Source organism: Ursus maritimus, unplaced genomic scaffold (assembly GCF_017311325.1).
Source record: "Ursus maritimus isolate PB19 unplaced genomic scaffold, ASM1731132v1 scaffold_23, whole genome shotgun sequence".
NCBI lineage: Eukaryota > Metazoa > Chordata > Mammalia > Carnivora > Ursidae > Ursus > Ursus maritimus.
The window spans coordinates 6659642-6683026 of record NW_024424786.1 but is presented as its reverse complement, the minus strand read 5'-3'; the positions used below and the strand labels follow the sequence as shown (position 1 = coordinate 6683026).

The following is a 23385-nucleotide window of genomic DNA, read 5'->3' as shown; positions in this document are numbered from 1 at the left end:
CTTCTCCCTCTCACACCAGCCCTGTCCAGATAGCTGGACCTCTCTGCCAGTTCCGCGTGTACACAGACTTCATACAAGAGCAGGGCATGGATTTTGCCAGTCTCATTACCCAGGGACTAGACTCTGTGTCCTGGACCCTGATCACTGTCCGGGACCTTGTTCTGAATGGCTGATTCCTCACTGAAATGCCATGTGCTCGATTCGGAGGGTTGCTGCTGCTCGGAGCTTCCTGCTTGGAAGCCCTTTTTGGTATTGGCACTGGTCCAATGAGCTGTCTCTCTGCCAGGCCCCTTTGGGTACTTTATATTGGAAGGCTGTTTTAGGAGCCAGTCCTGTAGTCATCCCTCTTTCCAAAGGCTATTGCCATTGAGTTTCCAGCCTCTTCTTGGCATGTAATGTCTTGAGCCGCTGCCACCGAGGCCTTGCCTGGTAGGAACCCTTTATTTGAGGTAGATAAAGAGAAAACATTACTCTTGTCATTTCCAAGGAAGCAAAACGAGGCCATTCTGTTGGGATGTGACCCTCAGAACCCAGGACCCCCATTGGTGGAGGGACCACTGAATTATGACGAGAAGGGGAGAGTTAGTCTTGGTGTGATTACGTAACTCCCTTTTGTGATGCAGTGGCTCTCTCTGTGGGGGCACTGTCAGCGGTGGTGGGGACCTTCTGCACCTTCAGATGACTGTTTGGAAGGGAGCTCTTTTCCCTGAATGCGTGGTATCATCCAACACTGGGGGAGACTGGCTGTGGGTAGCAGAAATAGAAGAAATCAGATATCTTTGCAAAAGGAGCAGCTGCTATGACAATCAATTGTGAAGCTTTTGGCTTTTCAGAGAGGCCAGAAGTGGAAGGGGAAAGGGAAGCAGGAGGCAGAGTGGGAGCCTGCTTGCGGGCACTGGCAGGCTGTTTGTAGCTCCCGTGAGGACCTTGCCATGTGCCGCCTCAGGAGATCCAGCTGGCTGGGCACGGTGGCTCCCAGCTGCTGAACAAAATGTAGGTCGTTGTAGCCAGCACCCCCAGGATTGTGTGAGGAAAGTTCCTCACTCTAAAAAGGTAATTGAGTCATTCCAGAGGATCTTCTTTGTGGTTTTATTTCCACGTGGTTCCTTTTGAGTGCGATTTTTTTTTATTAATAGCCTGGAGCATGCATATCATTTGAAGACAGAGTATGTATCAAGGAACAACAAACAGAAGAGGAACTTGGAAGAATCAAGAGGCTTAATGTTGTGGTTTCGTTCTTGGACAATCTGCTTCACTTCTCTGAGCCTCAGATTTGACGTCTGTGTATTAATACTTATTTGGCCTACCTCTCCAAGTTGTTGTCAAAATGATGTTGTGAATGTAAAAGCATTTTATAAACTATGAAGCAATAAATGTAAGTTATGTTAGGAGATTTCTTTGTCATATCCACCCTTCTCTGGGTTTTCAGGAAACTTCAATTTCTTATAGCTCATTGGAAATTGTTAACTGTTATTGTAGGGCTGGCATTTGATGTGAATCATTTCCATGATTCTTGTGTTCCTCTTAAGCCATCAGTACTTGCTGAGTACCCAGGGTGCATTCAAGCTGTGAACTTGGACTATGACAATGGGGAGGACACAGAGTCCTAAAACTTTCTAAATGGGATGTGATTGATAGTATGAATCTCCTACAGGTCAGAGCTGAGGACCTGTGACCAGAGAGATCTAGAGGCAGTATCAGGGAAGAGTTGATGGCTGAGTCTCTTGAGTCTTTGGGGGATCTTCTTCGAGCAGATGACCTTTGAAGGCTGGGTCAGACTGAATTTGGTGGTTGAGAAGATTCTTTTTAGGTTCCTGAAGGGTCTCTGGGAAGAGGCTGGTTCTTTCTGAGGTGCTAACCCTGAGGATGGTATTGATAGGCTTGAATGCCCAGTTAAGAAAGACTTGATTGGGAACAGTAGGATTTTTTAGAAATAATAATGATAGCTCCTGTATGCTGATCGTTGACCGTGTACCATGTATGGTGCTTAGCACTGTATAAATATCACTTTGAATTTTTACCACATGCTGGTGAAGCATATACTGTTTTATTCCCATTTTGTAGATGAGGAAACTGAAACTTGGCGAAGTTTGTCTAAGGACACAGCTAGGAAATAAAGCTAACATGGTGGCTGTGTTGTGGTTAGAAGACATACAGGTGCCTGGATGGTGGTTTACTAGGCCGGAGGACAAAGAGGTGACTGTGAATGGTGTTCACCCCTCTCGTGCCAGAAGACGTAGAGCCTGTGACAGCTTATTCTGATCTCTTTGGGGCCGAGGCACAGGCTAGGAGAGGTGCGCAGAACCACTAAGTGGCTTTCCTTCCTCAGAAACTGCCACTTTAAAGCTGGGACAGTGAAGTGTGCCTTTGAAGTCCTTGTGGTCCCTTCTTGGGCTTCTGTTTTCATTCAGAGTGGCAGCAAGGATGAGCTTCAGAGTATCCCAACCCCAGCTCCCTCCTTACCTGCAAATCCAAATTGTACCACTTCACAAGGCTCAGATTAGAGTTTAAACAGTTGCATTTTTGGTGGACAATTCCAGTCACCATTTCAAATAGCATCTCCTGGAGGACAGATACTCTGTCTTGGTTGCAGCCGTATCATTCGTGCAGGGCATAGTGCCTGTCAGAAAGCACATGGCTAGGATTTGTTATGGAATTGAATGGAAACCTCTTCTCACTTAGAGTCTGAGTCACTTGTTGCTATTTGATTTTACTCTAATATCTGATCACCTCATGTGTGGTGGTCTTCCAGAGGAGAGCATATGGTGCTGCAGAGTGGGCCCGGTATTTTAGGATTGTTTTGGACCTCACACCATGCCGGGCAGGGGGCAAGGGGCTAGGGCACACAGGAGGGACCTGGAGAAGCCTTGGGGAGAGCTCCACCCACCCCGAAGGCAGCTTGGGGAGGCCTGTGGTGGGGTCGCTGTGTTGGTAGCTAACAGAGTTGTGATATATTACTTCTGGAGGGAGAAGAACAAAAACAGAATGCTGACTCCTCCAGTTGTCTCAGCATGAGGGTTATAGAAACATAAACATCTCCTTCCGTCTGTAGTGCTCCATCCCTCAGATGCCTTTTTAAAGGTAAGAACACAGAGGCATGCGAATGGTACATTTCCCTTTGCACCCCTCAAGGTGAAATTTCTGCTACTGCATGGGGACCCGCAGGAGCAGTTCTGTAGGTGCTGCTGTACAATGCATTTATCATTCTGCCCCCTGGCACATTTTGCCAAGCTGCATAATTTCCCCGTTCCTTCCTACACTCGCCAGCTCCATGACGATGATGCATCTGGTGGCCAAAGCCTCCTGATGAGCTCGTGGTATAGTGGAAAGAGCAGTGTATTAGCTAATGATGACAGCAGGTGGCATTCACCAAGTCCCGGTGGGGTGCCAGGGTTTCTGCCAAGCGCTTTCTAGACATCATCTCTTTAATCTTCATGACAACCCAGCAAAGTTGGGATTATTATTCCTCAGTTTGCAGATGATGAGAGTGAGGCTCGGGGGTGGTTACTTGTCCAAGGCTACATGGCTAATAACTGACAGATCCTACTGCAAAGCCTATGCTATGAAATACCAGGATTCCATGTTGAACTCTAATGTGAATTCACTGTGGCACCTGGGGCCAGAGACTCTGCTTCCCTGGGCTTCGGTTTCCTAATCTGTCTGATGAGAACCAGTTCCAAGGGTCTTCCAAAGCACTAAGCCCAGTACCATTCTGATTTGGTTAGAACTCTTACCTATCTGGATTTCTTTTAGCTTTTAGGATTTTTGTTTTGTTGTATAGTGGAAGGCTAGCTACTATGCAGTCATTCCTCAGCAACAACAGTAATACCAGGCAGTTAAGAGTATACATAGTGTAAAATGGTATGGGGTCAGTACTGTCCACTAAAACTTTCTGTTATAAGGAAAATGGTCTTTATAGGTCCAGTACAATAGCTGATAACCACATGTGGCTACTGAGCACTTGAAATGCGGCTAATGTGACAGAGGAACTGAATTTGCGTTTTATTTTATTTTAACTCAAACTTAAGTGGCCACATGTATAATAGCTACTGTATTGGACAGTACAGGTATAGATAGTATAATGGTATAAAACCAAATAGAGTATATAGATTCTTCCATTGCCATCTCCTGTATTCCAACTAAGGCTTTTGATTTCCATGGTTAATTTTTCTAGAGGTTTAATACCTGATATATTTTACATTTGTATTATGCTTTCAACTTTTAGCAATTCAAACATATAATATTGTATCATTTTTCTCCTGCCCATGAGACAAATAGAAAAGATGGATAGTGCTATGTGCATTTCTCAGAGTAGAAAACTGAGGCATAGAGCAGTTAAATATTGCTACTAGGAACTGAGTAAATACTTTCTGCATGCATAAGTGATATACCTAAAGCCATTTTTGGAATTGGAGCCCAGGACTGGAAACTTAGGTCTTTTGATTCCTGGCTAGAGTTTCCTTTATTTTTCCTATCACTGGTGTGCCAAGCATGGTGTTAGAGAGACTCTGCCCATTAAGGCAATTCTTTTAATGATAGGAGGGGGACTTTTTCTTTTCATTTGATACCTTTCTGTACTATTTGATTTTTTTAACTATAGGCATCACTTAATTATAATAATAAAATAAATTATAAAAATAAAATAAATATTTGGGAAAATTATATGAAATGCTATGAAGCTGCATTATGGAACTGTGCCTGTTTTGTAGATATGAGAGCTGTCATGCTAGTCAAACAAAGACAGGCATGTTTTTCACGTGGGATCTGTGTTCAGAAGAGGATTAAACTCCATCTTGATTCCGTTTCTGGTAATGGTGGAGTAGTTCTTTTGAACCAACCCTCCCACAGAAAACAATTGTAAACTCAGACAAAATATAAAAAAGAACTAGCTGAAGGAACTGGAAGGTGACCAAAAGCCCGCCCACTCTTCACAAATATCAAGGGCCTGAAGGCCAAGGAAAGATTGAGAAAGAGTTCCAGATTGAAAGGACTCTAAAGAGACAGGGCAACTAAATGCAATGTATGGATCCATTTGTTGTAAAGGACATTACAGCAACAATTGGTGAGACCTAAATGCAGTCTGAAGTTTTGTTGGTGGTTACATACCAGTTTTAACTTTTTAGTTTTGTGGCTGAATTGTCGCTCTGTAGAGAGTGTTGACGGTTTGGTTGACAAATACACTAATGTATTTTGGAGTGGTAGGGCATCAGTTTGCCAAATTCCTCAGAGGTAGTTCAGAAAAAAATGGAGAAAGAGAGGGAAGGTAATATAGAGCAAAGATGGTAAATGGTAATATTTAGTAATACGAGTAAAGGGTAAAAAGAAGTTCTTCATATAGTTCTTTTAACTTTTCTCTGAATTTATTTGAAAATGAAAAGATTTTTAAAAACTTCATAGTGAATGATAATAAAAATAGAACACATTAACATTTGTGGGTTGTAGCTAAAGCAGTGGTTTGAGGGAAGTTTATGTCTTTAAATGCGTATATTAGAAAAGAAGAAAGGACAAGATTCAGTGACTTAATGTTCCATCTTTAGAACTGAAAAGGAAAAGTAAATGCAAAATAGTAGAAAGAAGGAAATAATAAAGGTAAGGGCGGAAATGAATGAAATAGAAAACAGACAAAATTAGAGAAAAATAACAAAACTGAAAGCAATTCTTTGAAAATATCAACAAAATTGATGAAGACCTAGCTGGACCAATGAGAAAAAAGAGAAAGAGATCACAAAATACCAGTATCCAGTAATGAAAGCATATAAGTCACTACAGCTTCTACAGACATTAAAGGATACTAAAGGAATATTCTGAATTATATTGTGCCAATAAATTTGGCAAATCAGATAAAATGGATGAATTTTCTGGAAAAAAAAAAAACACTTACCAAAACTGACACAAGATGAAATAGAAAAGCTGAACAATTATGTATCTGTTAAAGAAATCAATTCATTATCAAAAACTTTCCCACAAAGAACCTTCTAGGCCTAGATGGCTTAGCTGGTAATTTTTATCAGATATTTAAGGGAAAAACACAATTTTTACACAAACTCGTTCACAAAATAGAGGAAGAGGAGTGAACACTTCCCAACTCATTTTGTGAAGTCAGCATAGTTCTGATACCACAACCCAACAAAGATATTACAAAAAAATTATAAACTAGAATCTCTCATAAACATAGACACAAAATCATTAACAAAATATTAGCAAATCAAATCTGGCAATATATAAAAAGGATAATTCATCCATGGCCAAGCTGTGTTATCCCAGGAATGAAAACTTGCTTTCACATTTGGGAAAAAAAAAAAAGAATATAATTCTCCATACTAACTAAATAAAGGAGCAAAACCATATAATCATTTTAATAGATGCAGGAAAAGCAGTGACAAAATTATAATGTGATATCACTGTATACCTCTTATGTATAAGACAAGACAATAAGACAAGAGATAACAAATGTTGACAAGGGTGTGGAGAAAAGGGAACACTTGCACATAATTAGTGGGAATGTAAATTGGTACATATATTATGGAAAACAGTATGAAGTTTCCTCAAAAACTTAAAAATTAAAATTAAAAATAGAACTACTGTATGATCCAGCAATCCCACTTCTGGGTGTATAGCCAAAGGAAATGAAATTAGTATCTTGAAGAGATATTAACACCTCCATGTTTATTGCAGCATTATTCATAATAGCTAAGATATGATGGATGAATGGATAAAGAAAATGTCTCTCTTTCACACACACACACACACACACACACACACACACACACAGGAATATTATCCATTCTTAAAAAAAGAGGAACCCCTGCCATTTGTGACAATATGGATGAACCTGGAGGACATTATGCTAAGTGAAATAAGCCAAACACAAAAGGCACATACTGCTTGATCTAACTTAAATGTGGAATCTAGAAAAGATGAACTTCTAAAAGCAGAGTAGAATGGTGGTTGTCATGTGGGGAAATAGGGAGTTGTTGGTCAAAGGGTATAAAAGGTTCAGTTATGTGGGATGAATGAGTTCTAGAGATTAATGTATAGTATGGTGACTGTAGTTAATAATACTGTATTATATGTTTAAAATTTGCTAAATGTGATCTCAAGTATTCTTTCCACATACAAAAATAGTAACTATGTGAGGTGAAGTGATGGATCTGTTACTTGGTTTGATTGTGGTAATCATTTCACAATATATGTCTATATCAAATAACTTTGTATATCTTTAATATTCATCTTAATATTTAATTTTAATTAATTTATATAAATATAATATAATTATTTATATTATATTTGTACTATATATAATATATAATATATTATTTTATTATAAAATATATTTATATCATATTTTAATTATATTATATAATTATTTAATTTATAATTAATATTTAATTAAATTTAATTAATTTAATATTCATCTTTAATATTCATCATTGTATATCTTTAATATTCATCAATTCTACCTCAGTAAGGCTGGAAAAAAATTTGACATCCATTTGTGATAAAAACTCTTGGCAAATTAGAAATAGAAGGGAACTAGGGCACCTGGGTGGCTCAGTTGGTTAAGTATCCAACTCTTGACCTCAGCTCAGGTTTTGATCTTGGGGTCATAGTTCAAAGGCGTGTTGGGCTCTACACTGGGTATGGAGCCTACTTAAAGAAAAAAAAAGTGGATGGAAACTTCCACAATCTAATAAAGAATATTTATAAAATGCAAATATCATAATTAATGGTGAAAAATGGAAGGTATTTCTCCTAAGATCAGAATAAGGCAAGTGTGTTTTCTCTTACCTTTTTTGTTCAACATTATACTGGATGGGGGTTCTGATGAGTGCCATAAAGTAAGAAAAAGCAATAAAAGTCTTAGCCATCAGAAGAAAATAAGCAGGGGCACCTGCGTGGCTCAGTCAGTTAAGCATCTGCCTTCGGCTCAGGCCATGGGGCCTGGAGGCCTGGATGGGGCCTCATGTTGGGCTCCCTGCTCAGCGGGGAGCCTGCTTATCCTTCTCACCACCCTCTCCCCCGCTCATACTCTCTCACTCTCTCAAATAAATAAATAAAATCTTAAAAAAAGAAAAGAATAAGCAAATTGTTTTTATTCACAAATGGCATGATCATTGACATAGAAAATCTTAAGCAATCAATAAAGTAACTATTAGAACCAAGAAGTGATTTAACAGTACAAAGTCAACATTAAGAAATTGATTATATTTTTTATATAGCAGTAGCAAATAATTGGAAGGTCTTTAAAAAGCAGTTTTTGGGGTGCCTGGATGGCTCAGTCAGTTAAGCGTCCGATTCTTGATGTCCGCTCAGGTCTTGATCTTGGGGTCATGAGTTCAAGCCCTGCATTGGGCTCTACACTGGGTGCAGAGCCTACTTTTAAAAAATGAATAAAAATTAAAAATAATTTCTTTTAAAATTATATTACAAAGCATAAAATATTTAGATAATAAATTTAACCAAAAAATGTGGAAGATCTGTACATAAAAATTACAAAACATTGCTGTGAGAAGTTAAAGAAGACATAAATGGATGGAGAGATATATCACGTTCCTGGATTAAAAGACTCAATGTTATTGTCAGTTTTCCCCAAGTAGATTTGTAGATTTAAAGCAATCCCATTCAAAATCCCAGACGGCATTTTTAGGGATAGAGATCGACAACCTGACTCTAAGATGTATATGGAAATGTAAAGGATCTTGAATAGCCAAAGCAATCTTGAAAAGGAATAAAGTTGAAGGATTCACATTGCCTGACTTGAAGATTTGCTGTAAAACTATAATATGTCAACAACAAAAATACAAATAACTTGATTAAAAAATAAGCAAAGGACTTGAATAGATATTTCTTTAAAGATGATGTACAGGGATCCTGGGTGGCTCAGTCATTAAGTGTCCAACTCTTGGTTTAGGCTTGGGTCATGGCCTCAGGGTCATGAGACTGAGCCCCGAGTCAGCGGGGAGTCTGCTTGAGATTCTCCACATCTCCCCATTCTCTCCCTCGCCCCCCATCACGCTCTCTCTTTCTCTCTCTCTCTAAAATAAATAAATAAATCTTAAAAATAATAAAGATGATATACAAATGGCCATGTAGCATATGAATACTCAACATCATGAAGCAGTATGGAAATGCAAATCAAAACCACAATTACATGGTGACAGATGCTAACTACATTTATTTTAGTGAGCATTGTGTAATTATTAGAATTCTCAAATGACTATATCATACATCTGAAACTAATATAACATTATATGTCAACCATACTTTAAAAAAAAAACCCACAATGAGATACCATCTTACACTCATTAGGATGGCTGCTATAACAAAAAACCCAAAAAACAGAAAGTAACAAGTGTTGTTCAGGGTGTAGAGAATTTGGAACCCTCGTGCACTGTTTGTGGAAGTGTAAAATGGTACAACTGCTGTGGAAAACAATCTGGTGGTTCCTCAAAATAGTAAATCCAGCAATTTTTCTTCTGGGTATGTATTCCAAAGAATTGAAAGCAGGATCTTAAAGAGTATTCGTAATAGCATTTCACAAGAGCCAAAAGGTGGAAGCAACCAAGTGTCCATCAACGGATGAACGGAAGAATAGACATTCAATGGAATATGATTGAGCCTTAAGAAGGAAGGAAATTCTGATACATGCTACAACATGGAAACCTTGAGGAGATTATGCTAGGTGATATAAGCCAATCATAAGAGGCAAATACTGGATGATTTCGCTTATTCAAGGTACCTAGACTAGTCAAAATCATAAAGACAGAAAGGAGCATCTTTGTTCATAGTGGTCCCAAACTGGGAACAGTTCAAGCATCCATCAACTGGAGAATGGATAAAGAAATGTAGTATAATCTACAGTTCAAAAGGAGAGAAATGATACAGCCAACAACATGGATGAAATCTCAAAAACATTATTGAGTGAAAGAACCCTTACACAAAAGAGTACACAGTGCATGATTCCATATATATGAAATTCTAACAGGCAATAATATTAGGTACACGTCATCTGTTTCATACATGGGGACACTGGCACTCAGAGAAGCTAAGCACCTGGTCTAAGGCTGCACAGCAGGTCAGTGGCAGAGCTGGATCTGCCACCCAGATGTCCTGACTCCCAGTGCTCTATGTTTTTCACTACCTGAGGCGGTCTTGTTAGCATTCTGGGATATTAGCACATTAACACATTGAGAGGAGTGCTGGGGGTGCAGGGTGGCTTGGGTTTCCTCTGACTGCTTTCTTTGGTCTGGAAAGTGCTCTTCCAACCACCCTGTTGAGCCTTCTGTCATGGCCTCCATTGATCTGATAGACCCCTTGCGCTCTTCCCTTCTTTGCTAGACTGGAAGAGGGAAGGAGCAGCCAGGCTGGAGAGTGTGCTATTATTAGAAAGGATTTTAAGGAGAGTGCACTGACTGGGTTATTAGAAAGGATTTTTCTGGGTCTCTTTCCTCTGCAGTTAACACCTTTAATTAAAAATAAAACAAGCAAATAACTGTGTTCCTCCTCCTTTCCAAATATTGCTGAGAGTCTTTGCGGTGTTGTTCTTGGTTGCATGTCCTGGTGATGTCTGAGCATTACGTGCAAATTGAGAAACGGACTGACAACACGTTATCGAAGAGGTTTTCTCAAGGGGAATGACCAAGTCTAGAATAGAACAGCCATCTGCTGCCAGATGGATAGGGCTCCACTGACTATGAATTTGACCTGGAGGCTGGCCTTTTCTGTGTGTTTGCACTTTGGGAATACCCATTGGGTCTTCGCTTCCTGCTGGCTCATTGGCGGCCTTCCCTGCCCTCCCCCCTCCCCCCACTTCAGGCTGCCTAGTCCCTCAGGAGTCCCTCAGGAGTCATGCTGCCTGTGATGCCTGCACACCTGGTGATCCAGAGGAAGCCAGCAGCACACTGTATTCATGCAGTGAGGGGGCACGTCAGCTTCTGTGCAGTGAAACGGCCAAATTAATTCACTGTTGTTTGCAGTCCTCCCAGCTGAGAAGACTCATGGCAGTTCACAGTGTTCTGGTGCAAGACGGGGTGCTGAAGAGAGGCAGATTTTTCTCTCCACATACAGATGCTCTTGCCTGATGCACCTTGATGGTTCATGACCTTGGAAGCCCACAGGCTGGGGAGGGAGGCGGAGACAGGTCGGTGGGTGGATAGAAATCAGAATAATAAAGTCCATCTTCCTTTTTAAGTTAGAAAGAAAAACTCTTCTGTTTCCTGCCTTGTCATCTAACTTGTTTATCTGCTTTTCTACTCTTTCTTTTTTCCTCTACCCTAATCTTCCTTTCTCTCTCTCTTGCTTCACCCCTCTATTCCTCCCACCCCCACCCCATCGTCCACTCTTTTATCATTTGTTTTCTGACACTAGGAAAAATAAGGAAAGGTAGGGAAAATACAGCACATCATCAAGCTCCTCCTGCCCTTTCCCCAGGTAACAGAGTCACCGTCTTAGCAGGAAGTCCGGAATGTAATATTTGCTCTTTCAGAGTTTATCACATTTTGCGCTGTCCCACACATTTCACGGTGATGAGAGCAAGGCTACAGCCAAGCCAGGGAGGACCAAGAAATCAAGGCAGAAGTGGATTACTACCTTTCCCTAACTCCTTCGTTTCATCAATTTAGCTTCCTCTAATTCTCTGAGCACTCCTTCCTGTCTTCTCTTATGAGCAGTATGGATGATTGAAGCTTTGCTCAAGCAGCTACTTATTATGAGTGTGCTGTGTGCACTTTCTTTTACGTGGTTCGCTGTCACCTGGCCTAAAGACGCAGGGGCTCTTCTGTCTCCTCAACCCCTCATTACTAGCACATCCTGTCTTTTCCTGCTTGTCCACTGTCAATTATTTCTGAGTCAAATATGAACTTCTTCTTCCCCCATGTTTTGGTCAATGACAACCTAAAATAATAACTAAAATCTCCTGTGATCCTCAGCAAAGAGACCTAGAAGAGGTGGCATTGTCGGGGATACCCCCTGATATAAGGGGTCTAGAGTCTCTGGAGAGCCAGCGATTCTGTAATGTAACACATTGAACTGGAAGTCAGGAGACCCAGGTTCTAGACCCAGTTTGTCAATAACTTGCTGCATGGCTTTGAATAAATCACTGTCCTTTGAGTCCAGGTTTTCCCTACGCTTTGGTGCTTTGTAGGGGTGTGGGTATAAGTTAAACTGCTTATACTGTATTGTGACCAAGCCAAACCCCTACTCAGGTATATTGTCTTTTAAAATGCTTGGTGGGCCAAACAAAAAATATCTGAGGGTTGTATTTGATACACTCACTTGGTCTTTCCTCTCCCATGGCATGCCTGGGACTATAGTTGCAGAGTGAAGCCTTGGGACTGGATCCCCAGGGACGTTATCATGAGCACTATATCCTGGAGCCAGTAGTAGAGGTCCCAGCAACGTGTTTGCTGACCAGAACGGCCTTTACCGCTTGGGGAGTTAGCTGGTAAGGGCACAGTTGCCATTGGCTGCTAGGGTTGGTCTTCTACAGGGTCTTTCTTGGCCACTGATTGCTTGCTTTATCCCTGAGCATTAGGGCACTAGGCAGAAAGGGTGGGACCAGCCCAGCCCAGCCCTGCCCTGCTAACAATGCAGGACACATTTTGTGAATGGAAGGATTTCACAGAGGGCTCTAGAATCCCAGGTTGCTAAAGCCTGACCTGATCAGGGGTCATGTGGTCGCACAATGAGTCCTCGCCCCACAGATTCCATTTTAGGGTCACCCTTACTGTTAGAAAGCTCATCCTTCATATTTGTTTTTATCACTACTCTGGGAGGTAGGTAGGACAAAGATTTTTAAATTTTAAATTTCTGGTTATAAAAACGGTGCATGCTCATTGTAGAATTAGAGAACATCAAAATCATCCATAGTTTTACAACCTAGAGAAAACCACTTATGACATTCTAAGGCATTTTCCGTCTTCTACACGTATTTTGTAAAATAATAATATTTTTTTATTATATTATGTTAGTCACCATACAGTACATCCCTAGTTTTTGATATAAAGTTCCATGATTCATTACTTGTGTATAACACGTATTTTTTTTAAAAAAGCAAGATATGTGTATTTTATGTTTGCTTTATATCCAGATTTTCCACCTGCAGTTATATTGGGAACAGTTCCTCTATGCTATTAAATATTCTTTAGAATAATTACTTAACATTAAAAAGTAATATTCCATTATTTGGATGTGGCACAGTTCATGTGCTTATTTATGGAAATTTAGGTCCAAATTTTTGCTCCTAAAAATTGTGCCATGATCAACATAATGACCTCAGAGATATTGAAGTTTTGGTTCCAGACCAATAAAGTGAGTCAAATGAATTTTTGGTTTCCCACTGCATATAAAAGTCATGCTTACACTACACTGTAGTCTGTTAAGTGTGCAATAGCATTATGTCTAAAAAAACCTGATGTATGTATCTTAATTAAAAAACACTTTTTTGCTAAAAAGTGCTAACCATCATCTGAGCTTTCAGTGAGTTCTAATGTTTTTGCTGGAGGGTCTTGCCTCAATGTTGGCGGCTGCTGACTGATCAGGGTGGTGGCTGCTGGAGGTTAGGGAGGCTGTGGCGATTTGTTAAGATACAAGAACAACGAAGTTTGCCGCATTGATTGGCTCTTCCCTTTACAAACGATTTCTCTGTGGCATGTGATGCTGTGTGATAGCATTTCACCCATAGTAGAACTTCTTTCAAAATTGGAGTCACTCCTCTCCAGCCCTGCTGCTGTTTTGTCAACTAAGTTTATGTAACATTCTAAATCCTTTGTTGTCATTTCAGCGATCTTCACAGCATCTTCACCAAGACTAGATTCCATCTCAAGAAACCACTTTCTTCTCTCATCCCTGAGAAAAACTCCTCATCTATTCAGGTTTTATTATGAGATGGCAGCCATTGAGTCCTATCTTCAGGCTCCACTTCTAATTCTAGTTCCCTTGCTTTTTCCGCCACCCTGCTGTTACTTCCTCCACTGAAATCTTGAACCCCTCAAAATCCATGGGGGTTGGAATCAACTCCTTCCCATCTCCTGTTCATGTTGATATTTTGACTTCTTCCCATGAATCACAAATGTTCTTAATGGCATGTAGAATGGTGAATCCTTTCCAGTAGGTTTTCAATATACTTTACCCAGATTCATTGGAGGAATCACTGCCTATGGCAGCTCTAGCGTTAGGAATTATATTTCTCAAGCGATAAGACTTGAAAGTCAAAATTACTCCTTGATCCATGGGCTGCAGAATGGATGTTGTCAGCAGGCATGAAAACAGCATTCATCTCCATCGGAGCTCTTGGGTGACCAGGTGCATTGTCAATGAGGAGTAACGTTTTCAAAGGAATCTTTTTTTTTTTTTTTTTTTTTTTTTGTGAGCAGTAGGTCTCAAGAGTGGGCTTGCGATATTCAGTAAACCAGTTTGTAAACAGATGTGCTGTCATGTAAGCTTTGTTGTTCTATTTACAAAGCATAGGCAGAGTAGATTTAGCATAATTCTTAAAGGTCACAGGATTTGGGGGATGGTAAATGAGCATTGGCTTCAACTGAAAGTCGCCAGCTGTATTTTCCCCGAACAAGAGAGTCAGCCTGTCCTTTTAAAGCTTTGAAGCCTGGCCTTGACTTCTCTCTAACTATGAAAGTCCTAGATGACATCTTCTCCCAATAGAAGCCTGTTTCACCTACACTGAAGATCTGTTGTTGAGTGCAGCAGCTCCATTAGGGTTATCCTAGCTCGATCTTCTGGATAACTTGCCGTGGCTTCTACATCAGCACTCGCTTGCACTTTGATGTTACGGAGATGGCTTCCTTCCTCAAACCTCATGAACCAGCCTCTGCTGCTTTCAGACTTCTTCGGCAGCTTCTTCACCTCTCTCAGCCTTCATAGAATTGAAGAGAGTTAGGACCTTGCTCTGGATTAGCCTTTGGCTTAAGGGAGTGTTGCCTTGGGGCCTTGGGTTTAATTTTCTGTCCAGACCACTAAAACTTTCTCCCTATCTGCAGTAAGGCCATTTCACTTTCTTACAGTTTGTGTTCACTGGAGTAGCACTCAGAATTTCCTTCAAGAACTTTTCCTCTGCATTCACAACTTGGCTAACTGGCGCAGGAGGCTTAGCTTTCAGCCCATCTCGGCTTTCGACATGCCTTCCTCACTAAGCTTAATCATTTCTAGTTTCTGATTTAAAGTGAGAGGTATGTGACTCTTCCTTTCACTGGAACAGTTAGAGGCCGTTTTAGGGTTCTTCATTGGCCTCATTTCAATATTTTTGTGTCTCAAGGAATAGGGAGACCCAAGGAGAGGAAGAGAGATGGGGGAACAGCTGGTTCATGAAACAGTCAGAATACACATTTATTAAGTTCACTTTATTATATAGGTGCAGTTTGTAGCATCCCCAAACAATTACAATAGTAACATTAAAGATGGCTGATCACAGATCATCATAACAAATATAATAATAATGAAAAAGTTTGAAATGTTGTGAGAATTACCAAAATGTGACACAGAGACACAAAGTGAGCAAATGCTGTTGGAAGGGTTGCGTTAATAGATTGGCTCAAAGCAGGATTGCCACAAACCTTCAATTTGTAAAACATGCAGTATCTGCAAAATGCAATAAAGAGAAGCATGAGAAAACGAGGTATAGCTGTACCTGAATTTTTGGTCACATCTCTGATTATTTTCTCAGGAAGGATTTCTAGAAATAAGATTCCTGGATCAAGGGATATAGACTTTTTAATAGCTCTTGACACATATTCAGTATGGCAAGAATTATTAAAGTTTGCATTTTAGTCCTTAATCCCTATGCTGAGCTATAGTGACAGACGCCTAAGTGTCTGAAGTGTCTCATTTGAAAATTGCCTATACCCCTCAAATGGAGAAGGGATTTTTGGGGTACCTGGCTGGCTAAGTTGGAGGAACGTGTGACTCTTGATATTGGGGTTATGATTTCGAGCCCCATGTTGGGTGTAGAGATTACTAAATAAAAAAATAAAAATAAAAATAAAAATCTTTAGGGGCGGAGCACCTGGGTGGCTCATTCGGTTGTGACCTGCCTTCGGCTCAGGTCCTGGGATCGAGTCCTGCATCGGACTCTCTGCTTAGTGGGGAGCCTGCTTCTCCCTCTCCCTCTGCCTGCCACTCTGCCTACTTGTGCTCTCTGTCTCTCTCTGTCAAATAAATAAATAAAATCTTAAAAAAAAAATCTTTAGGGGCACTTGGGTGGCTCAGTCAGTTAAGCGTCTGACTCTTGATCTCAGCTCAGGTCTTGATCTCAGGGTCGTGAGTTCAAGCCCCATGTTGGGCTCCATGCTGAGTGTGGAGCCTACAGATAGGTAGGTAGGTAGGTAGGTAGATAAATAGATAGATAGATAGATAGATAGATAGATAGATAGATAGATAGATGGAATCTTTAAAATGCTCTTGTTGGGGGCACTAGATAGATAGATAGATAGATAGATAGATGGAATCTTTAAAATGCTCTTGTTGGGGGCACCTGGGTGACTCAGTTCGTTAAGCATCTGCCTTTGGCTCAGGTCATGATCCTGGGGTCCTGGGATTGAGCCCTGCGTCGGGCTCCCTGCTCCATGGGGAGCCTGCTTCTCCCTCTGTCCCTCCTCCTACTTGTGCTCTCTCTCTCTCTCTCTCAAATAAATAAATAAAATCTTAAAAAAATATGAAATGCTCTTGTCATCCTCAACCCTATTAAATGGCATCCCTAAATCTGGGGGTCTGTCTTGTGTGAGGGGTCTTGTTGGTTTCCTTGGCCACAGCCACACCAGGACCAGAATGTAGGCTCTGGAGGTCAGGAGGCTTCCTATTACCTTGCATTGACTAAGGGGCCATTCTTCTTTATTATAACTTGGAAAAAAATGCTGTCCTGTTACTTGTCAGATGAGAAATGCATGTGAAAACACATTGACAACTGTGAAGAACTATAAATGTAATGTTATTATTAGGGTTACTTTGGATTGGAATAATAATGCTGATATGACTACTAAGATATTATATAATGCTTTTGGCACATTAGAGGGTGTTGATATTTGAATGATGGCATGGAATTTCGGAGAATATTTACCCTGGCCCCCTTATTTTACAGATAAGGAAACTGAGGCTCAGAGAACTTAATTATCCTATCCAGTGTCACATTGCAGAATAAGCCTGGCAGCCAGGTCTCTTCACTTCTCTCTCTCTCTCTCTCTCTTTTTTTTTTTTTTTTGTCACATTTGTGGACTTCTAGAGCCACGTACAACAATGAATATCTTGCTCATGTGTGCTTCTAGGGTACTGTTTAACACTTTTTAAAAATTGAGTTGTAATTGACATGCATTATATTAGTTTCAGGTGTACAACATAATGATTTGAATTTGTGTGTGTTGTGAAATGATCACTATAGTAAGTCTAGTTAACATCTGTCACCATACATGGTTACAGAATTCTTTTTCTTGTGATGAGAACTTTTAAGATTTACTCTCTTAGCAACTTTCAAATATGCAATATAGTATTATTAACTATAGTCACCATGCTGTACGTTACATCCCTGTGACTTATTTATTTTATAACTGGAAGTTTGTACCTTTTGATTCCCTTCACTGGTTTTGCCCACCCCCACTCCCTGCCTCTGGTGACCACCAGTCTGATCTCTGTAGCTATAAGCTTGTTTTGTTTTGTTTTGTTTGTTTTTTTAAACATATAAGTGAGATCATACAGTATTTGCCTTTGTCTTACTTATTTCACCTAGCGTAATGCTCTCAAGGTCCATCTATATTGTTGAAAATGGCAAGATTTCTTTCTTTTTCATGTCTGAATAATATTCCATTGTGCTTATGTATGTATAATATGCACATATATTTGTATACAGTGTGTGTGTGTGTGTGTGTGTGTGTGTGTGTGTGTGTTTATATCACATCTTTATTCATCCATTGATGGACACTTAGGTTGTTTCCATATCTTGACTATTGTAAATAATGCTGCAATGAACATGGGGACAGATTTATCTTTTTGAGTTAGTGTGTTTATTTACTTCAGATAGATACCCAGAAGTGGAATTATCAGATCAGAGGATAATTCTATTTTTATTTTTTTGAGGAACTGCCATACTGTTTTCCATACTAGCTTCTCCAGTTTGCATTTCCATCAACAGTGCACAAGGGCTCCCTTTTCTCCACATTCTCACCAATACTTGTTATTTCTTGACTTTTTGATACTAGCCATTCTGACTGGTGTGAGGTGATAGCTCATTGCGGGTTTGATTTGCATTTCTCTTATGGTTAGTGATGCTGAGCATCTTTTCATGTACTGGTTGGCCATTTGTATGCCTTCTTTAGAAACATGTCTATTCAGATGGTCTGCCAACTTTTATTTTTTTAAAAGATTCATTAATTGTCAAGAGCGAGTACACACGACTGAAGGAGAGAATCCCAAGCAGCTCCCTACTGAGAGCCAGCTCCCCCCATGGGGCTTGATGTCATGACCCATGAGATCATAACCTGAGCTGAAACCAAGAGTCAGACACTTTAACCAACTGAGCCAGCCAGGCTCCCCCTCTGCCAACTTTTAAATTGGATGGTTTGTTTGATTATTAAATTGTATGGTTTTAATATATTTTGGATATTAACCCTTTATCAAATATATGGTTTGCAAATATTTTCTCCCATTTGGTAGGTTGACTTTTTATTTTGTTGATGATTTCCTTTGCTGTGCTGAAGCTTTTCACTTTGTTGTCAATCCACTTTTTAATTTTTGCTTTTGTTGCTTTTGCTTTTGGAGTCAAATAAAAAAGAAAAACAAAACAAAACCAAAAAAACCCCAAAACATCACCAAGGTTGACATCAAGGAGCTTACTGCTTATGTTTTCTTCTAGGAGTTTTATGTTTTCAGGTCTTATATGCAAGTCTTTAATCCATTTTGAGTTAAGTTTTGTGTGTGGTGTAAGATAATGGTCCAGTTTCATTCTTTTGCATGTGGCTGCAGTTTTCAAACATCATTTATTGAAGAGACTGTCCTTTCCTCATTGTATATTCTTGATTTCTTTCTCAGAAATTAATTGACCACATATGTATAGGTTTGTTTCTGGGCTGTCTATCATGTTCCATTGATCTGTCTGTTTTTATGCCAATACCATATTGTCTTAATTACTATAGCTTTGTAATGTAGTTTAAAGTCAGGGAGTGTGATACCTCCAGCCTTGTTCTTTCTTAAGATTGCTTTGGCTATTTGGGGGGTGCCTGGGTGGCTCAGTTGGTTAAGCATCTGACTTCGGCTCAGGTCATGATCTCAGGGTCCTGGGATAGAGCCTCATGTTGCTCTCTGCACTCCGTGGGAAGTCTGCTTGTCATTTTACCTTTGCCTCTCCCCCTGTTCATACTCTCTCTGTCTCTCCCTCAAATAAATAAAGTCTTTAAAAAAAAAAAGATTGCTTTGGCTATTTGGGGTCTTTTGTGGTTCCATATAAATTTTAGAATTGTTTGTTCGATTTCTGTGAAAAATGTCTTTGGAATTTTGATAAGAATTGCATTGAATCTGTAGATTGCTTTGGGTAGCACAGACATTTTAACAATATTATTAATCCAATCCATGAGCATAGAATATCTTTCCATTCATTTGTATCTTCATCAATTTCTTTCACCAGTATTTTATAGTTTTTAGTGGGCACCTCTTTTCTCAAATTTATTCCTAGGTATTTTATTCTTTTTGATGCAGTTGTAAATGGAATTGTTTTCTTAATGTCTCTTTATGATAGTTCATTATTAGTATATAGAAATGCAACAGATTTCTATATATTGATTTTGTATCCTGCAACTTTACAGCATCCATTTATTAGCTCTAACGATTTTTTGGTGGAATCTTTAGGATTTTCTATATATAGTATCATGTCATCTGCAAATAGTTACAGTTTTACTTCTTCCTTACCAATTTGGATGCATTTTATTTCTTATCCTTGCCTAATTGCTCTAGCTAGGATGTCGAAGATAATGTTGAATAAAAGTAATGAGAAAGGTCATCCTTGTCTTGTTCCTGATCTTCTAGGAAAAGGTTTTAGTTTTTCATTACATATGATTTTAGTTGTGGGCTTGTCAGAATATGACTTTTATTTTATTTTATTTTTTTATTTTTTTAAAAGATTTTATTTATTTATTTGACAGAGATAGAGACAGCCAGTGAGAGAGGGAACACAAGCAGGGGGAGTGGGAGAGGAAGAAGCAGGCTCGTAGCGGAGGAGCCCGATGTGGGGCTCGATCCCATAACGCCGGGATCACGCCCTGAGCCGAACGCAGACGCTTAACCGCTGTGCCGCCCAGGCGCCCCAGAATATGACTTTTATTATGTTGAGATATGTTCCCTCTGTATCCAACATCATAAATGGATGTTGAATTTTGTCAAAAGCTTTTTTTTTTGCATCTATTGAAATGATTATATGATTTTTACTTTTCATTTTGTCAATGTGGCATATCATGTCAATTGATTTTCAGATGTTGAACCATCCTTACATCCCTGGAATAAATCCCACTTGATCATGGTGTGTGGTCTTTTTAATATATTGTTGAAGTCAGTTTGTTAATGTTTTGTTGAGGATTTTTGCATCTATGTTCATCAGGGATAATGGCCTGTATTTTCTTCTTTTGTGGTATCCTTGACTGGTTTTTGTGTGAAGGTAATGCTGGCCTCGTAAAATGAGTTTGGAAGTGTTCCTTCCTCTTTTACTTTTTGGAAGTGCTTAAGAAGGATTGGTATTAATTTGTCTTTGAATGTTTGGCAGAATTTGCTAGTGAAGCTGTCTAATCCCATACTTTTTTATGTAGGGAGTTTTAAAATTACTGATTTCATCTCCTTACTAGTAATTTGTTACTTTAGATTTTCTATTTCTTCATGATTCAGTCTTGGAAGGGTTATATGTTTCTAGGAATTTATCCATTTCTTCTAGGTTGTCAATTTGTTGGTATGTAATTGTTCATAGTAGTGTCTTCTGATCTTTTGTATATCTTTAATATCAGTTGTACCATCTCCTCTTTCCTTTCTGATTTTATTTACTTGAGCCCTTGTTTTCTTGGAGAGTTTAGCTCAAGTTTTGTCAATTTTGTTTATATTTTCAAAGAACCAGCTCTTGGTTTTATTGATCTTTTCTATTATCTTTTTAGTCTCTATGTCATTGATTTCTGCTCTAATCTTTGTTATTTCATTCCTTCTACTAACTTTGGGCTTCATTTGTTCTTTTTCTAGCTCCTTGTGGTATAAAGCTAGGTTGTTTATTTGAGATTTTTCTTGCTTCTTTAGGTAGGCATTTATCATTATGACCTTCCCTCTTAGAACTGCTTTTGCTGCATCCAATAAGTTTTGGTATGTTGTATTTTCATTTGTCTCAAGGTGTTTTATGATTTTTCCTTTGATTTCTTTATTGACCCTTTGGTTTTTCAGTAGCATGTTGCTTAGTCTGTACATATTTGTGAATTTTCCGGATTTCTTCTTGTAATTGATTTCTAGTTTCATATCATTTTGATTGAAAAAGATGCTTGATGTGATTTCAAGATTCTTAAATTTGCTAAGTTGTTTTGTGGCCTAGTATATGATCTGTTTTGGAGAAACATGTGCACTTGAGAAGATGTGTGTTTTGTTGCTTCTGGATGAATGTTCTGTTTATATCTCGTAAGTCCATCTGGTCTAATATGTTGATTAAAGCTGATGTTTCTTTATTAATTTTATGTCTGCATGATGTATCTATTGATGTAAATAGGGTATTAAAAGTCCCCTACTTTTGGTGTATTTCTGTTTTCCCCTTAGATCTGTTAATATTTGCTTTATGTATTTAGGTGCTCCTATGTTGCATCCACAAATATTTTAAAATGTTATTTTTGTTAGATTGACCCCTTTATCAATATGTAATACCCTCCTTTGTGTCTTGTTACAATCTTTGTTGAAGTCTATTTTGTCTAATATAAGTATAGCTACCCCAGCTTTCTTTTGGTTTTCATTTGCATGGACTGTCTTTCAGTCTTTGTATGTATATATATCTTTCAGTCTTTGTATGTATATGTATCTTTCTTATATCTGAAGTGACTCTTGCAGGCAGCATGTAGTTGGATCTTGTTTTTTGTTTGTTTGTTTCATCTATTCAGCAACTCTGTGTCTTTTGATTGGAGAATTTAGGCTGTTTACATTTAAAGTAATTATTGATAAGTATGTACCTAGTGCCATTTTGTTAATTGTATTTTGGCTGTTTTGTAGTTCCTTAGATCCTTTCTTCTTTTACTCCATTCCTTTGTGGTTTGGTAACTTTCTTTAGAGGAATGTCTAGATTTCTTTCTCATTATCTTTTGTATAACTACTGTACATTTTTGCTTGGTGGTTACTATGAGGCTTACATATAATAACTTAGGTTTATAAGAGTCTGTTTTAAGTTGATAACAACTTAAGTTTGAATGCCTTCTAACGCTTTACATTTTTACTGTCCCCTGTGCCCATGTTTCATGTTTTTGATGTCACATTGTACATCTTTTTATCTTGTGTATACCTACCTAATTATTGTAGTTAGTTATTTTTACTACTTTTAAAAAAATATTTATTTATTTGACAGAGAGAGAGAGAGGGAGCACACAAGCAGGGGGAGCGGCAGGCAGAGGGAGAGGGAGAAGCAGGCTCCCCACTGAGCAAGGAACCCAATGTGGGACTTGATCCCAGGACCCTGGGATCATGACCTGAGCTGAAGGCAGATGCTTAACTGACTAAGCCACCCAGGCGCCCAATTTTTACTACTTTTGTTTGTTAACCTTCATATAGCTTTATAGGTGATTTATTCACCATATTTTAATATATATTTACCTTTACCAGTGAGATTTATACTTTCATATGTTTTCTTCTTACTAATTAGTACCCTTTATTTTCAGTTTAAAGATATCCCTTTAGCATTTTTTGTAAGGCTGGTTTAGTGGTGAAGAACTCCTTTAGCTATGCTTGTTTAGAAAACTCTTTATCTCCTTCAATTCCAAATGATAATTTTGTTGGGTAGAATATTCTTGGTTGGAAAAATTTTTTCTTCTGGAATTTCAAATATATTGCATCCCTCTCTTTTGGCCTGCAAAGTTTCTGCTAGAAAATCTGCTAATTTTCTTCTGAGGGTTCCCTTATACATAACAGGTTGTTATTCTCATGCTGTTTTTAAGATTCTATCCTTGTCTTTAACTTTTGACATTTTAATCATAATGTCTTATTGTGAGTCTCCTTGGGTTTATCTTTTTTGAAGCACTCTCGGCTTCCTGAATCTGGATGTATATATCTTTTCCCAGATAGGGAAGTTTTCAGCCACTGTTTCTTCAAATAAGTTTTCTGCCTCTTTCTTTCTTCTCCTTCTGAGACTCCTATGATTCCAATCTTAGTCAGCTTGGTGGCATTCCATAAACCCCT

At 39.0% G+C, this 23385-nt stretch overlaps 1 protein-coding gene across 7 annotated transcripts in view; it reads left to right on the top strand.

Annotated features, from left to right (window-relative positions):
• Nucleotides 1-23385, top strand: part of SERGEF (secretion regulating guanine nucleotide exchange factor) — a 217453-nt gene that overhangs the window by 57236 nt on the left and 136832 nt on the right. The window contains exon 10 of one of the 7 annotated variants that reach the window (XM_040638874.1): nt 1137-1388. The exons of the other annotated variants lie outside the window; for them this stretch is intronic. Within the exon in view, the coding sequence (XP_040494808.1) occupies nt 1137-1277 (141 nt within the window). The 3' untranslated portion in view covers nt 1278-1388. Of the gene's footprint in view, nt 1-1136; nt 1389-23385 lie in introns of those variants that run through there. 7 annotated transcript variants of the gene reach the window in all.